The sequence below is a fragment of the Hippoglossus stenolepis genome, chromosome 15 (assembly GCF_022539355.2).
Source record: "Hippoglossus stenolepis isolate QCI-W04-F060 chromosome 15, HSTE1.2, whole genome shotgun sequence".
In the NCBI taxonomy this organism is placed as follows: Eukaryota; Metazoa; Chordata; class Actinopteri; order Pleuronectiformes; family Pleuronectidae; genus Hippoglossus; species Hippoglossus stenolepis.
In genome coordinates this window covers 19,139,815-19,157,135 of record NC_061497.1, presented here as the reverse complement: position 1 = coordinate 19,157,135, position 17,321 = coordinate 19,139,815, and the positions used below count along the sequence as shown (strand labels likewise).

General features: G+C 42.9%; 2 protein-coding genes across 2 annotated transcripts in view; one reads left to right on the top strand and one right to left on the bottom strand.

Annotated features, from left to right (window-relative positions):
• The first annotated feature begins 4,589 nt into the window (after positions 1–4,589).
• Positions 4,590–13,916, top strand: slc13a2 (solute carrier family 13 member 2). Its single transcript, XM_035179329.2, has 12 exons — positions 4,590–4,733; positions 6,464–6,592; positions 7,258–7,394; positions 7,811–8,067; positions 8,148–8,325; positions 8,425–8,547; positions 9,377–9,586; positions 10,380–10,480; positions 10,928–11,043; positions 11,230–11,391; positions 11,475–11,612; positions 11,981–13,916. Exons 1-12 carry the CDS (start codon positions 4,632–4,634, stop codon positions 12,110–12,112), a joined length of 1,785 nt encoding a protein of 594 aa, XP_035035220.1. The 5' UTR covers positions 4,590–4,631; the 3' UTR covers positions 12,113–13,916.
• Positions 13,917–13,977: 61 nt separating this feature from the next.
• Positions 13,978–17,321, bottom strand: part of unc119b (unc-119 homolog b (C. elegans)) — an 11,922-nt gene continuing 8,578 nt past the window's right edge. Inside the window, exons 3-5 of the mRNA XM_035179330.2 lie at positions 17,195–17,294; positions 16,908–17,080; positions 13,978–16,308 (exon numbers count right to left, since the gene is read on the bottom strand). Of these exons, the coding sequence (XP_035035221.1) occupies positions 16,196–16,308; positions 16,908–17,080; positions 17,195–17,294 (386 nt within the window). The 3' untranslated portion in view covers positions 13,978–16,195. The remainder of the gene's footprint in view (positions 16,309–16,907; positions 17,081–17,194; positions 17,295–17,321) is intronic.

Below are 17,321 nucleotides of genomic sequence, written 5' to 3'. Positions count from 1 at the left end.
GCGTTGTGTGCAGATGGCGATCGATTGGTATTTTTCAGGAGTTGATGACCCCGGGCCGTCAACACTTTGATAATCATTAAACTGTGATGGCTGATCTCTGTCCTGTTTGTCCCAGATACATCAACATGATTACTCTGAGGCACAGAATAAACCCACTGACTAGACGGTTACAGCCAATGTCAGCTTCCTGGTTATTTAACAACAATGAGACTGATAATGGAGAATAAATGTTGTATTGTTTTTCTGTTTAGTCGAATGTTTCTTAATAGGGAAGATGCTTCAAATGCAAAATAACTAATAAACTTTGGACATGTACTATTCTAATGATAAACTGCAGACTGTAGGGAGCCTGAGGGAGTGAGTGTCAGAGCTCAATCATTGTGTAACTGGGCCAGTAGTTTTTCTCTATTGATCCCTGGTAAAAAAAACAAACATAGACAACCCTAAAGCAAACACACAGATTCTTCCAAATGCAGCCCTGGTAACTACACTGACATATAAAGCGACACAGTAAGAAAATATAGGACAATTTGTAGGTCTGGCAGTGAGCCCTCGCCTCACCCTCCCCTTTCCATGTGTGTAGGGGAGACTGTACAGTGGCCTTCAGGTAACTTCTGTCTGTCGACCCTTTGTTTGCTTTGCTTTGTCTGTCTGCTTTGCTGCATCATTGCTAGAAGTGGCCCACACGTGTGAGCTATCAGGGCAGGAATGCTCCTTTTATCCCTGCCACAAGGTGGAGCACTTGTCCATCAGGTGCTTCTCTCGATGGCTGACGGTGTTTGTTACCAAGAAAAAAGTTTAATATTTTTTAAATTGCCATAATAAAAGACATAATCAAAACATACTCATGTAATCATTGATAATGTAACTATGATATAGATATGAAAATTTCAAATATAATATAATCAGTCATTCATTTTTGTGGTGTGATTGTGAAATCACAAATTAAACACTCAAGAGACTCAAAATTAGCTTAATCACACACAAAAGAGAGACACAAACAGGTTCTGTCTCTTTCAGGGGGTTCGGGGGGGGATTGTGGGACATTTCTGGGCCAGGGGACCATTTTCTCATGATCCGTCCATGGGCCACAAAAATCTTTCAGCTGCCGAATGCTCCTGACCTTTAGTGAACCCTGACAGAGCTGAACTCCTTCACACTATGAATCCGTCTTTTGTTTGTCTGTCTCCTCTCCTCTCCTCTCTTTCACAACGCTCCATCTTCCTCTGTGCCAAGATCAAAGCGTTTATTGTCATATATACAGTCCCGTGCAATGAAATGATTTCTTTGCCTTCCACGACGAATACCGAGCTTTTGAGAGTTGTAAGGGCCAGTGAAGGGCCAGTGAGTATTTAACAGTCTGATGGCTGTTGGATAGAAGCTGTTCCTCAGTCTGGACGTCCTGCATCTCACACTTCTGTACCTTCTGCCTGAGGTGTGAACATTCCGCTTTGGGGGAGGCTGGAGTCCTTGACAATGGAGCAGGCTCTTCTGGGGACTACTGGAGAGGGTAGTGATGTCCTGACTCTCAGCAGTCTTATTGCAGTGGTGCACCCACACCACACGGTGATGGTCAAGATGCTCTTAATGATGCAGCTGTAGAAGCTGCTGAGGATCTTTGGTGACATGCCGCATTTCCTCAGCCTGCTCAGGAAGTACAGCCGCTGTTGTGCTTTCTTGACCAGTGTTTAGTGTCCAGGTGAGGTCATCACTGATGTAAACGCCCAGGAATTTGAAGCTGTAGTTGGGCCATGGTTTTTTGTGAAACCACACTTCAGCCTACATGTGCCATCAAAGCCTGAAGCCGCATGTTCCTCCAAGACTCAGTCTCCCAGGGGCCATAAAAAACCAGAGCAAGGAACTCAGTCTCCCAGGGAGCATCAGAGGTGTGAAAACCCCCCCAGGGACACAGGTTTCAACTCCCATTGGTCACTCTGGACCCCATGACCTGTGAGGTCATCGAGCCAATATAAGACCAGGTCTGAGCCTCTTCTGCCTCTTCCTACGATCCTTCCACAGGAGGGAAGGCTGTCGAGCTTCTTCTCCAGCTCACATCTTCTCTTCCCATCCAACTCTTCGAGAGGAGCACAAAGGTGCAGCTTCCAGCTCATCTCACCAAGGAAACCTCCTCGCCCTCCAAGCTCTACCAACGTCCTAGCAGCGATGCGATGTCCTGCAGGAAAACTTCAGCCAGCGACTGAGCTACACAGCTCAACAGAAACCAGCAAGACGACACAAAACTTCGAACTGCACAGCAACTTCCTTTTTCCCCTTTCCACGGACTGGTAACACAACTGGGCTTAATAATTATACTAGGCTAAGCAATACTGTTTATTCGATTCTGTGTGAGGTTTATAGGTTTGATTTGTGGTGTTGTGATATTTTGGGTACAAGTTATTGAGAAAGTAATGTTACGCTGGGTTCACACAGGACGCGGAAGCACAGCGCCACGGCGCGCCGCGCCAAGGAAAGCCAGGCGCCTCCTTTCCGCCCCCGTTACTCAATTGTGCCTCGCGCCCTGCACCGATGGTTTCCGCGTCGAGTGTATTTTTTCCGCTTGCCGCGAGCGTATCGCGCCAGGAAACACACTGAAAAATGATTTTAAACGATATAAATGACATATTTTATATGACATAAATTATCAAATATGCATTCCCATACTTTGTATTCCCCTTCTGTTGTCCTGGAGTTTAAATTTTCCCAATTTTCACAATCACATAATTAAATGTCCCCCTCTGCCCATCCACTACAGTCATATAGATAGAAAGAGAGAGACAGAGAGAGAGACAGAGAGAGGGGGTGGGGTGGGGGTGGCTATAGGGTTACGTAGTCACTTGTGACTACCTCATTTACCCCCGACACCCGACATTGCACGGAGCAAACACCGGACCCTAACCCACATTCTTCTCCGCCGTCGGATCCTTCGGAGCAAGAGAAAAAGAGCAAGGGCTCTCCTCCTTTCTACAAATCGCACTAGGGAAATAAAACAAACACATTACTACGGTTGTAATATCTCTTCTGTAAAGAAGTGGACATACATTTACTCTAGTGGTTATCCAGGAAGAGATACAACGTTTTACGTTATAAAGTACAAAGTTATTACTTACCCATGACAAATATCAGCTGTATGTGTGATCACGGAGAGGAATCGCAGGATGACCGGCGTGGAGAAATGCGCGTCCTGTGTGAACTGCCAGGCGGCTGCGCGCAGCGCCACGGCGTTTTTATACTTTATTATATTCATAATAAATGTTTTTCTTTCACAAATGTTTTTTCATTAATGTTGCATAAGTGAATTTTGCCAACCTCTACACTGTCAAGAACTCCATATCCTTCAACTTAGCTAACTATCTATATGGTAATTTTGGTTATAGTTATTAATTTAATTGTTAATCAGAGTTCCAAATTTGTAGTTAGTACTTTTATGAGACTTAATCAATAAATTGGCTATCTTTTCCCTTCCTTTGAAGGGTGGTGCCCCGAGGTAACTTTAATCAATTAAAGTTATTATTTAATATTAATAATTAAATATTAATATTTAATATTTTATTTTGATAACCAAATTTATTGAATGCCGAAAGGCACACCATTTCATGGTATCACGTTTGATGCATTATGGCACAACACTGCTCACCCCAAGCCCCGGGATGAACAGCGACAGATGAGTTCTCCTCTATTTACTCATGTCCATGATAATTTTTCTCGGCCTTGTCTGTGTTGAGGGTGAGATTGTTCTCCTCACACCGTGTCAACCAGACTTGCCACCTCACGTCTATATGCTGTTTCGACGCCGCCAGTAATAAATCCAATGACTGGTGTCGTAGACAATGTCCTGATGGTGTTGTCCTTGTGAGAGGTGACGCAGTCACATGTGAACAGTGTGTAGAGCATGGGGCTGAGAACACATCCTTGTGGGGCACCCGTGTTCATCACAAGGCTGTTTGACGTTATATTTCCAATTCTGCCGTGAGGAAATCTGACAGCCAGTCACAGAGTGTGGGGTTGAGTCCAAGGTTTGGCCGTTTGTTAGTGAGCTTGTAAGGGACGACTGTGTTAAAAGCGGAGCTGTGGTCTATGAAGAGCATCCTGATGTTTTGCAGGTGGGAGGGGGCTATGTGAAGGGCTGCAGATGATGGTGTCCGAGGTGCTTCTACTGGGCGGTAGACGTACTGCAAGGGGTCCAGAGTCTCATGTATACTGCTCTGAATGGGGGCCAGAACCACTTTCTCAAAACACTTCATGATGATCGGAGTGAGTGCAACTGGCCTGTAGTCATTCAGCCAACTCACTGGGAGGATGGTGGTGGTTTTGAAACAGGTGGGTGTGGCCTGTGAGGGCGACAGGTTGAAGATGGAGGTGAGAACCTCAGCCAGCTCTGTAGCACATGCCCTGAGGCCCCACCCAGGGATGTTATCTAAGGAGTGTGATCTCCTCTGTGTCGAGTTAATGTTTGATATGCTGAAAGAGATAAAAAGAATAAATTGCGGTTCATGTCACCGTCTTCACTCTGCAGTTCTCCCTGCTCCTGAGTCTTGTCTTCTCTCTACTCAGCAGGTGTCTGCTCTGAGCGACCAGGAAAACATCTGGATAGTTAACCTCTGGGTTACTGCTTGTTTTTTGCCAGCAGAGTCATGGGTGTCTGGCTGAAGTGGCTGTGGTACCATAGGAACTACTTCATCATCTCCATCACTCCGCTGATACTACTTCCCCTGCCGCTCATCAGCCCTACGCCGGTAAGTGTTTGTGTGATTATACATGTTTAGCAACATTGATAGAGGCTTAATCGGCAAATTCTTGTCAGTGTCAGTCAAACAAAACAGGAAAGGAGAAGGGGTTGCAGCCACTGTGACCTTTGACCAAAATTAGAAGACAAAACTTGAGCGATCACAATCAAGAGGCCAAAACATGTTTTGTGACGTCACTGTGATGGTGACTTTTCACCTTTGACCAACAAAATCTAATTTAGTCGATTTTTTGAGTCGAAGTGGACATTTGTTACAAATTTGAGGAAATTCCTTGAAGGTGTTCCTGTGATATTGTGCTCAGAAGAATGGGGCATACGTACAGACAACCTGCAGACATAACGCCTCAACTATTATGCACACTGGAGGAGTATCATATATCTTTCTAACATTTACTGCCTTTGTGGAGGGAGTTTTGTGTCATAAAGACGCACGTGCCTTTCTTTTTCTATTCTTACACATTCACAAGCATTGACCGTATCTGAGGTTGAAGGAACTGAATGACCTTGTCTCAACCTATTTCTTAAGGAGTCATGTACATGAACTTCATCCAGGTCGAGATCATATAAATCCTTTTTTTTTTTTTTCATGTGTGTAGTACTTATTGTGTTTTTATGTTTTATGTTCCTTGTATGCACCTATATACCAAGGCAAATTCCAGGTAGGTGTAAACCTACTTGGCAATAAATAAATACTTCTGATTCTGATTCTGATTTACTCAGCAAAGCGCATACCTCCATCCACGTCTAACAGTCCACATTGAAGCTTTTAAATCCAGATTTAAAACTTTTTTATTCACAAATGCCTTTAACTAAATTATTTAAAAAAAAGCTATGGTCATACCATCTTTTTATTATATTTTATTATTTTACACATTTCTATCTGTTTTATTTGTATTATTTTACTCTTTTAACTTAATTTCATATTTGTATTTTATTTCTTTTACCCTTTTTAATCTCAACGCCTAATTTATTCTATTCTTTATCGTTTTTTATTACTTGAAAATGGTTTTAATCTGTGCTGTCATGATTTCTTTTCTTTTCTTTTTGTCTTTTTGTGTTGTTTTATATCCATGTACAGAACCTTGAATCTGTATGAAATGTGCTTTATAACAAAAACAGCCTTACCTTATGTTACTACATCTAAATTCACTAGATCTGGATCGATATCAAATTGAAGGAATAATTATCAGTCTCCTAAACACCAAACGTCAGGTTTTTTCATCAAGGCCAATAAATTCTCTGGATATCTTCAACGGAAGTTGAAATAAAAATCCTGGACCCTGAATGGCTTCTTCCTTGGGTCATGTCCCACCCCTCCACAAATTTATATGTAAATCGATTCAGTCGTTTTTGTGTAATCCTGCTAAATCCGGCTGTTTCTATGAATCTGTGATCTATTGAGTTGAGCGCAGTCTCGTGTGAGCGGCAGTGGAAATTTTTGTGCCGCGTGGTTTAAACGGGTCCTGGAGGAAAAGCAATTTTAATCAGGACTCATTAACTGGACTCTGAGGAGAAAAGAGCATGACCAAATGTTTGTTTTATGATATGAAGGGTTAATCTCTCTGAGTGTGTAAAGTCTTATTATTGCCTTTTAAACAGTCCCAGGTAGGTCAGAGGATGTGACAGCTGGAAGACGTGTAGAAACGTGCCTGTGTTTACGTGTTTTTACTTCTGCTGTTTCCTGCCACTTCTGACCCCAGGGTGTGTCTTTGTTTACAGCAAGCACGATGTGGTTACGCCATCATCCTCATGGCTCTGTTCTGGTGCACAGAGTGCATGCCTCTGGCTGTGACCGCCCTGCTGCCAGTCGTCCTCTTTCCTATGATGGGCATCATGACGGCCGGAGAGGTACAGCTCTCATATACACGTTTGTGCTTTATTCATATGCACTTGTACATTTTTTTCATTAGGAGTTTCTCTTCTCGGAAAAACACACAAATATTTCCAAGGCTTTGTTTCAGTTCTTTTGTTGTTGTCATCCTTTCATGATTGAACACGACTATGTCCCAACATGCAATCAAAGGAAGGAAAACTCATTTCTCCTCATATGATCTGCTCCAATATTTTGAATAGACTTTCAAAATCAGCAAATTAGCAAAACCACATGAAGCAAACATAAAACAAACAAATATAAATGTGTAGTCAGGGTCTAAGTTTGCAGGCACTCACCTCAGCAATACCTGAGGATATGTGAGATGATTAAAGTTCGGCACAAGCTTACATTATTATTATTATTATAATAACTAGGCCCTAACTAGGCTCTGTGCCCTCAAAGTGTTAATTTGACCTTCCGGTTAGTTATTTCCAGGACGTATTCTAGTTATACAGACGAGTTCCAATCTGCCGATGCCAGTGTTTGACTTTTATTGCTCGTAAAACAATCTGGATGTTACATTACCTCAGCATGTTCACAGGTTACTTCAGCCGCTCAGGAGCTAGCTGTTGGTTTGTTGCACACGTTTGGACTTTAGCTTCTTCCGCTGATGATTGTGTCTGTGTGTGATGTGTTTCAGGTCAGTATTGAATACCTGAAAGACTCTAACATGTTGTTCATTGGCGGCCTGTTGGTGGCCATTGCAGTGGAGCAGTGGAACCTCCATAAGCGCATCGCCCTGCGAGTTTTGCTGGTGGTTGGCGCTCGTCCGGCCCTGTAAGAAACGATACCGCTCATCTGTGCACGCTACAACACACAGAAAAACTAAGCTTCGACTGTGGGGTCATCGCTGCCTATAAAGAACTTCATAGTGGATATCATAGACTGTATATAAAGATGGTTGATGCCACAACTCCCAAAAGTGAAGTAAAATCTGCTGGATCGCCCCCTGGTGGTTGTCTCCAGTATAGGTCATAAACCCTGCTTCCTATATATGAGCAGATGGGCAAAAATAGATACCTTATCATAAATTATTGACCTTGATAATATTACCAAGCAACAAAATGAATTCCATGTAGTTGACAGCATAAAACCTTCCTCTCACAATTTATTGGATGATATCAAATATGTTAAATATGAAAATGATGCTCCATCATTTCATAGTCATTTCCTCTCACTGCCATGTATCACAGGTTGATGATGGGCTTCATGATCGTCTCGGCCTTCCTCTCCATGTGGATCAGCAACACGGCCACCACGGCCATGATGCTGCCCATCGCCGAAGCTATTCTGCAGCAGCTGAAAGCCATCGAGATCCAGGCGGATGAGCGAGATTTACAGGCTGCGGTTGAGGCCAACCACGGGTTTGAGATGGAGCCCACATCCACTAAGCAGGAAATAAGCAACGACAAACAGCCAGACACCAACACTCAGCAGGAGGACAGAGTGTGTAAGTAAAAACAGGATGACCATTTTCTAGAGAGTATAACCTCCCACTGATTTGAACCCTCTGGACGTGTCGGGCTACAGGTAAACGTGAGGTGAGTCCAGAGTCGTGTAAGGAGTCCAGCAAACAAGCGATGGAGGACAGGTACCTACTCTTGACCAAGGGGATGAGTCTGAGCGTGTGCTACTCTGCCAGCATCGGAGGCACGGCCACGCTCACCGGCTCGACCACCAACATCATCCTCAAGGGCCAAATCGACAAGTAAGACCTTGATATATCACTCAACAAGTACAGGAGAATACTGTGCTTGCTGGTTTTCCTCCTCTCATCTGTCCATCTTTCTTGTCTGTTTTTGTGAAGGATGTTTCCTGAAAATGGTGACGTGATCAACTTCGCCAGCTGGTTCGCCTTCTCTTTCCCCAACATGGTTCTCATGCTTGTGTTTTCCTGGATCTGGCTTCAGTTCATGTTCCTGGGCTTCAAGTAAGGCCACTTCAGACTCGTACAGTCGGCCGCAGATGATTCTGTGACCACTGGTAACTTCATTGCATGGTTGCGTGCTCTGAGCAAATCAAACAAACGTCACACAACACGTTCATAAGCAAGCATAAGAAGGCAGATTTGTTTTCAGTCTTTATGCTAAGCTAAGCTAACCGGCTGTAGAGTTTCACCGGGTCACCAGCGTTGGAAAAAGTACTTGAACATTAGAGCTAAGTAATAGCACAAATAAGTAAAATAAAAAGTGTACTCAAGTAAAAGTACATTCACTTTTCTACTTGATTAAAAGTAAGTACTTGCTTTTAGGTATGCTAAATATTAAAGTAAAGGAACCCCATTCCCTAATAGGACAATTTATGGCACCATTAAGGCGGAGTCTTGGCGGTGACCTCTCGCTTTGCTCTTGTTGAAGGAGGCGGGGTCTAATGTTACCTGCCCACTCTGATTGGATAAGTGGACCAGGTTTCACTCTCGTTATTGATTACTTTAATGAATGTAACATGTTTTATTATAAAATAGTAGTGGAGTAGAAAGTACAGATTGTTGCTGGTATATGCAGTGAATTAAAAGTGAAATGTACCCAAACATAAATCTACTTGAGTAAAATACAGATACGTGAAAAATGATATAAGTACATTAATGAAGTAAATGTACTTTGTTACAGCCCTCCACTGCAGGTCACTGAGGAGTATTTAATAAAGTTTGTCACAATTATGTGAATTAATGGTTCACTTTAACTTCCTCAGTCTTCAGACGTTTCCATGATTTTCTGATCAGTCTAAGTCATCGTTGCACTTTGTACTTTCCTCCGCAGCATGAAGAAGTCATTTGGCTGTGGCATGAAGAGCAGCAGAGATCAGGAGGCGCGCGAGGTGATGAGGGAGGAGTACCTCAAGCTGGGCCGCTTGACGTTTGCTGAGGTGGCGGTGCTCGTCATCTTCACCACGCTGGTGCTCCTGTGGTTCACCAGGGAGCCGGGCTTCATTGACGGCTGGGCCACGGTGCTCTTCAACAAGGAAAAGGCGTGAGTCTCCCGCATTGGTGAAGTTTTTATATTTTTTCCGATGAAAGTGTAGCCAAAGCCAAATATTTCTTATTCCTTTTAAAGGTTCAGTGTGTAGAATTCAGTGACATCTGGTGGTGAAGTTGCATGTTGCAGCTGAATACCCCTCACCTCACCCTCCCCTTCCAAACATGGAAGAGAACCTGTGGCATCTTCAGTTGTCAGAAAAACTCAAAAGGTTTAGTTTGTCCAGTCTGGGCTACCGTAAAAAACATGGCTGCCTCCGTAGAGAGGATCCGCTCCTGATGTAAATATAAAGTATTTAAATATGAAGGGCCCATTCCAGGGTAAAGAAAACAACAATTTGGATGAAACACACCAGTGAAACATCACTGGGATTATTTTATATTCATTTTCCTTTTTTTACAGCTTGAGTCTTTTTACTGTCAGTCCAAAATATCAACACCGGTTTTAGAAAATAATCAGATGAGACTTGAACTACAATTCCCAGCTTGCATTTCAGCCAGAAACATGCAGTCGTCAAGCTGAGAAATCTGTCACATGACACGTAGAAGCTGAAAACGAGAAACATCCTTCAAACTTCTCTCCGTCCTCTCATTTTACTCTTTTACCTTATTTACTCTCTCTGAGTCCCTCAAAGTTTGCAAATGGATAGAAACACCTTTGCTCTTAGCTCCATCGTTTTCTCTGCAGACGTTGCACTGTGACCACACTGAAATGGAGCCGGAAGCACGGCAGCAGCACAAATAAAGTTAATACAATATGTTGGATGTTGTTATTTTGTGTTTGTCAGGTTTGTGTCTGATGGAACCATCGCCATCTTAATGTCAATGCTTTTCTTCGCCATCCCCTCCCAGCTGCCTAAGTTCGGAGGCTACGGTTACGACGAAGCAGGTGAAATGTTTATTTTGACCCCACTAAAAAACCCCTATTGCACTGGGATTTTTGAATTCGAGCCTCACGGATTATTAGGCCAGTGGGAGACATATCGGTTTCAGCCTTTATGTTTATCTGTGCTTTTATGTTTGTGTTTTTGATTCAAGTTGTTATATTGATACTTATATATAGTAAAGTTTCTAGTTTAACTGTAAAATATCAAACCTAAATTAAATTTCTTTGTCATTAGGGTTTCATAATGACGTCTTAGGAGTCAAGGCTGATTATTTTTTATAAATATAATAATTGGCAATGACTCCTAAGATATCAGCCGATATGATATATATTTCATCAGTGGGTCAGGCTCTGGTTTGTGGGATTTAAACATCAGCTCATGAGAGATGCAGCGAGAGAGATTTCAAACCAATCACTGTTTCATGTTCAAACCTCGTCTGGGTCTCGCAGGTAAGAAGATTAATTCCCCCCCCAATCTGCTGAACTGGCAGAAGGTTCATGAGCGAATGCCCTGGAACATCATCCTGCTGCTGGGAGGAGGCTTTGCTCTGGCGGCCGGCAGTGAGGTAAAAACCCAACGAGCTTTTACTCGATTTTTTTGGTAATCAATTAAATTGTGCAGAGGTCCTGCTTTTCTCTATTTCATATCATTACAGATAAAAAATTGGTCTTTTGGTCGTTGCATGTCTATGAGTCACGTGCATGACCGATAACTACATGAAGATCAACCCTCCTCGTATGTTTGCTCACAGAGATCCGGTCTGTCCACGTGGTTGGGAGAACGCCTGACCCCTCTGGAGAAAATTCCCCCCTACGCCATCTCGCTGCTGCTCTCCCTGCTGGTGGCCACATTCACCGAGTGCGCCAGCAACACCGCCACCACCACCCTGTTCCTGCCAATCCTGGCCTCAATGGTAAACTCAACACAATAAATGTCCACATGCACACGCGGCTGTGCACACACTCCATGTGTCAAACTGCTCTATGTTTCTTATAGGCCATAGCGATAAAGATACACCCGCTGTACGTGATGCTGCCCTGCACCCTCGCTGCCAATCTGGCCTTCATGCTGCCGGTGGCCACACCACCCAACGCCGTCGCCTTCTCCTTTGGAGGACTCAGAGTCATTGACATGGTGAGATTCATACACATCTGTCGTTCATAACACACAAATCTTCTCATTCACATCAATAAGGCTCAGAAGGGGTTGAGCCCATGATTCTCGGATCTAATTTAAAAGAGTCAAAACGTTGTTAGAGGGAGATAACCGTCCTTTACATGGATGTATACAAAGATGGACGGCATGACAGCTCCCCAAATGTGAAGCCGGTTCTTGAATCCTACAGTCCTGGTTGTGTATTGATTGAGAATAAGGCTCTGCCCACACTGATGCAGCTATTTTGTAAGACAACCCTTTCCCTCTGTTTGGGCCTCTCGTTCAGGAGACGACCTTTAAGTCACTAAAACTGAGCCTGTGCTGATCTGATGTGTTTGGTTCTCCAGGTGAAAGCTGGCTTCATGCTGAACATCTTAGGGATTTTGACCATAAACTTGGGCATCAACACCTGGGGATACGCCATGTTTGACCTGGGCACCATCCCCGCTTGGGTCAACGCTACACAGGGCCAACCCTGAGTGAGAACGGACACAATGGAGGACAGGATAGTTTTTTTTAAAGCTGCTGAAGATTCATGAGATGTTTCATAAAATCAGATAAGCAACTAAATTAAATAATAAAATCAGAATTGTATATATTTTTTAATCCAGAGGTTAATAGTCTAAAGATCTCAGGAATACATTTCCTGAAATAAATGGTAAATGTTTGGTATTTATTTGGAGCTTTCCGAGTCTTGATGACCACTCAAAGCGCTTTAAAGCACAGTTTTGCCATCCACCCATCAGGGGGGAATTTGAGTTTTATTATCTTGCCCAAGGACACTTTGGCATGAAGAATGAGGGAGACTGAGATCGAACCGATGACCCTCTGGTTAATGGACAACCCGCTCTATCTCCTGAACCACGGCTGCCCCAGTAATATAACCCTTAAGTTTGGTCAAAAACAATAAATATGGCGCTTCTTGTAGGATTCCTTTGTTCGTAGAGAAGCTGGAGAGAAATGAAAGTTTTCAGGACTTAATCTTAAGAGCTGTAGCTGAAAGGGTGATTCTTTTAAATCGTGAAAAAGAAAGAAATTTTAAAGTTAAAAGATGAATCATGTAAAAATATAACCATTTAGACCCAGCTCCCCTTATCCGTGGCGTTCTGCTGACACGTCACCCTGACCGTTTCCTTGACACTTTCTCCTCTGACTGGGACGTGATCTCATCAACGTGTTCATCATTGACAGATCACGTGAAACTGCAGTGAACTGTTTGTTTGACTGGTTATTTACCATAACGTGGCCGTGCTGTGTTCACAGGCATCACGTACATGAGCTAAAACTGAATTGTATCAGTTGATTTAAATTAATACTGTGGTCACTTATTTTTTTTTTTTTTGCACGTGTTATTGTTTCACTGTGGTGTTTTGGTCACACTGGTTGTTTTTCGAAGAACGAGCACTGACTTTATATTTCTGCACTTGTGATTTGTAAAAACCAAAGTGGCAGATTTAGTTGTGTATTTATTTGTATATTATAGAAGGCATTAAAGGAACAGTTTGACATTTTTTGGAGAACACACTCTTTCTTGTCAAGTGTTGGCTGATTAACACGTTTTTGTACAGATAAACAAAAAAACAACAAGATTTAACACTGAGCTTTTGAGATTAATTACCTCTGCCAACTGGTTTTCGCTCCTGTACCTATGCTGGTTTGTCTGTCAACTGGATTACGCAACAACTACTCACTGGATTTCCACGGTGGACGGATGGGACAAGGGCCAAGAAGGAAGCCATTAAATACAGGATTCTTTTTTTACTTTTACATTGTATATTCTGACAATTTCTTTAATTTCCTTGGGACTAATTCATGGATAGTGGACTGATGTCCATGAGTGTGTGCTGAATTTTTAAAAACTGTTGAGCCTTGGCTGAGGAATGCACTCTACTCTAATTTATGTATATATTTCTTTAACTTCACTTTCTATCATAGAAAAATCGACTGGTGAATACTCTTGAGCCTGACTCCAAAAATGTTGACTTATTCCTTTAACAGAGCCGCTCCAGTTGTTATCAGGACTTGCACACAAAGTCGAGCCGACACTGATTAAGTGTCTTTGCGCAATGAGGAAGCGAAGTGTGCAAATCAATAGCAGGAAGGTGTCACTGGTTAAAGGACAACTGGGAGATAAGAAGCTGCCAGTAAGTTATGAAGGTCACTGAGGTCCGTTTCTGTTGTGATTTATCTCAGGGGAACGTAATAAACTGAAGATGTGGAGCGAGTCCTGAGTTATGTTTTTTATTGACCTGAAACGTTTCCTTTCTGAGAATAAAGCATCATCGTGTCAGCAACGTGTCTTCACTCTCTCCACACCCACAACATTAACAGTCAGACAACGGGATATTTCAAAAAAGACCCATAAATCTTTGTTTATTTTTTAATTCATCTCACCAACGTTTGATTCGTCAAAAACTTGACCTCGACTCAAAATCAAAGTAGGTCATAAATACATCTGCTGTACATTCAAGTGGACTCGAGCCAACCTGAGTTCCCTCCTGCGATGTTTCACTACTTTTTGCTGCTAATGTGTCTCCAACCCTTGGTTAGATTTTATTAACTTTGGACCAATGAATGAATCAAACAGGCGCATTCAAGTAATTTCCTCTCGGCCACGTCTGTAAGAGGGAAAAGATATTTTTTTTGTAAGCTACTTGCAATGTCGGTGCAATGGGTTTGGTAGTTTAGTTACTGATTTTCTTTGTGATGTGAAGGTGATTATTAAATAACTGCCCTCAAATAACAGCAGATCAAAACACTCCGGTAAAAAAGTATCAGGAACGATTCCGGACCAAAAATAACGTATGAGATTCAGAAACAACACAAAAAATGAGAAAATGGACAAATGAAACAAGAATTAAAGTAGAGACAAACTTTACATCACACACAATATATATATATATATATATGTGAGATTTCTGGGGGTGATTTGTTCTCTGAGAGTCTTCTGCTACATTCCACAGGCCTTTCCTTCATGACTTAGACATACCAAACATTTATAATCATTTTCTTTACCTATGAAGTTCCTGAAAGGCGAGACGTTAACCTGGACGATGAGGATGCAACAATGTGACTGGAAAAGTACAGCGGGTGCACGGACGACAACGCTCAAGCTCAAATCAGTTCACTGTTTCCTCAGTGTCGCCTCCAGAGAGTCGCTGTGCTTTGAACAGTGACAGTAAACACAAACAGCTGGTCCCCACACGGTCAACACAGGGCCCGCGACTTGAGAAATAAGAAATAAAGAACAGACGTAAAAAGGAAACATTAACTAAGAGCTAACTACTGTCTGCTGAAGAAAATGTGCTAACAGATTGAAATCTATTTAGACCTTTTTAAACCTGATGGCCACACAACTGACATTTAAATTCATATATTTCTACCACACACAGTAATCATACTTCAAACGCACACACACAGACACACACACACACACACACACACACACACACACACACACTGTGCAGTAGGGTTGGGCCGGTGTAAAAAACCAAACAAACCGATTTGACTCTATAAGCCAAATTCACACCAGACTGGTATAACGACTTTTACCATTAGGTGTCGCACTTGATCCAGCAGATGCTACTTGGAGCACAAAGATTCCAACATGGTCAAAAACTGATAATAGACACTAGATGGAAAGATGAATCCCAAATAAGTTTCCTCACTTCCACTTCCCTCGTCCACACATGTTATGAGTTTTTCATCGGAGGCCTCTCATTTTACATTATAACATAACTATAATACAGTCGTTAAAAAGCAGTTAAATGAGTCTGAATCATGAGAACTAATCTTCTCACTACTCTGCCTTTACGTCCTGGATGTGTTTATACTTCTCACTTTCTGATATTTATGAGTGTGTGACATCTGGTGCTAGAGAATCTAAATGTGGTTTCATAAGGGGACTAATTGGCGGAGGTGTGCCCTCCACCATTCAAGTGTTATTTATTATGTTGTCCTACTTTTCATGATGAACGGTGGTTACTGGTTAATGGTTGGATTTTGCGACATGACACTGTCTGCACAGTTTGCTGGTGTAGGTTACTTTTTAATTTGCCAGAACCTGTCATTATCACAAATGTCGCCTCAGGGTTAAGCTCCCAAACCAAAACCAGAAATCGACCCAGCGCTAGTACAGAAACACACACACACACACACACACACACACACTCGTTGAATCTAAGTCCTAAAAACACACGTTTTTGGATGATTTGTTTCTAACATGTACATCTATGAAAAAAAATAATTTCTATCAATATTTCAAGATACAGAGTTTTTCCAGTTTTTTGCTTCATGACGTTTCTCACTTTGTTACAAACACACACGTCACACCGAGCTGTGAACTATGTGTGTGTTTGTGCGGACGTCTTTTTAGGCCTCAGACAAACTCAACTCACAATTCAACTGACACATTTGAACGGGTGTTTCCTCTGTGGAATTCTCTCAGAGGGAGACAGAGATGGAGCAGGAGAGACGATTGGAGCAACAGTCAGTTTTCTCTGATCCTCGCTCACGACCGCCCGTGCGTCCATCTGTCTCGTGTCGGTGTGTGTGTGTCGCCTCTACGTCCCACCGTTGTACGAGTAGTCTGCCTTGTTGTGCATCACCAGCTTATTGTCCACAAAGTAGAAGCTGTCGGACTGCGTCTCGTACGGGTGCAGGATCATCTCCCTGACTGGCACAGAAACACACAAACAAATCACAGCGGTCAGAAGAATGGACGCCGGCGTCTACCGACGGCGTCCTAGGCTAAATCTGAGGAGGGTTTCAATGTAGGAACAAGAAAGAAAAACTTCTCTTATATTATTCGATGCAGGACTTAGGTTCAGGAGGTTCCTCCTTCCCTCATTCCTTCACCCTACATCCTTCTTCCCTTATCCCTATCCTCATCCCTTCATCCTCATTCTCTCATCCCTACCTTCATGTTAACCTTCATACCCTCACGTAAGAGGAAAGATGGCTGGATGGAGAGAAGGACCATGATTTATGTGCAGTGGACTCATGAACAAAGACTCCAGCATTATCCAAACGTTAACCATTACAGTGCCACGTCAATGCCTTCAAAACAGATGTTTCCTTGCCTATAAAGATATTTTCTTTATGTGTGTGTGTGAGTGTGTGTGTGTGTGTGTGTGTGTGTGTGTGTGTGTGTGTGTGTGTGTGTGTGTGTGTGTGTGTGTGTGTGTGTGTGTGTGTGTGTGTGTGTGTGTGTGTGTGTGTGTGTGTGTGTGTGTGTGTGTGTGTGTGTGTGTGTGTGTGTGTGTGTAGACTTACTGACGTCCTCAGACAGAGGAGGGAACTCGTAGATGTGTTCGCAGGTGTTCTTGCTGCTCGGCATGCAGAAGCCAAACTCAAAGTCGAAGCTCTTGAGCAGCTTCTCTCTGAAATAATGTCTCTCGATCATCCTGAAGTTTTCTATGGGCAAGTCTCCGACTGTGAACTCAACGCTGCGGGGACGAAGACGGAGACATAGAGGTGGGTGAGACAGAGAAATCCCAAAGACAGAGGACAACGCATTTATTCTGTCTCTGACTGAAAGATCGACACACGTTCTCACTTACGTGGCTCCAACTTGCCGCAGCCGGAGGAAAGCCGGGGTGAACTGGTAACGGACAAACCGGCCGGCGTTCGGGTCGATATTCCTCTTCTCCCCTGATTTATCTGAGGTGAGGATTCGTTTGCGATGGG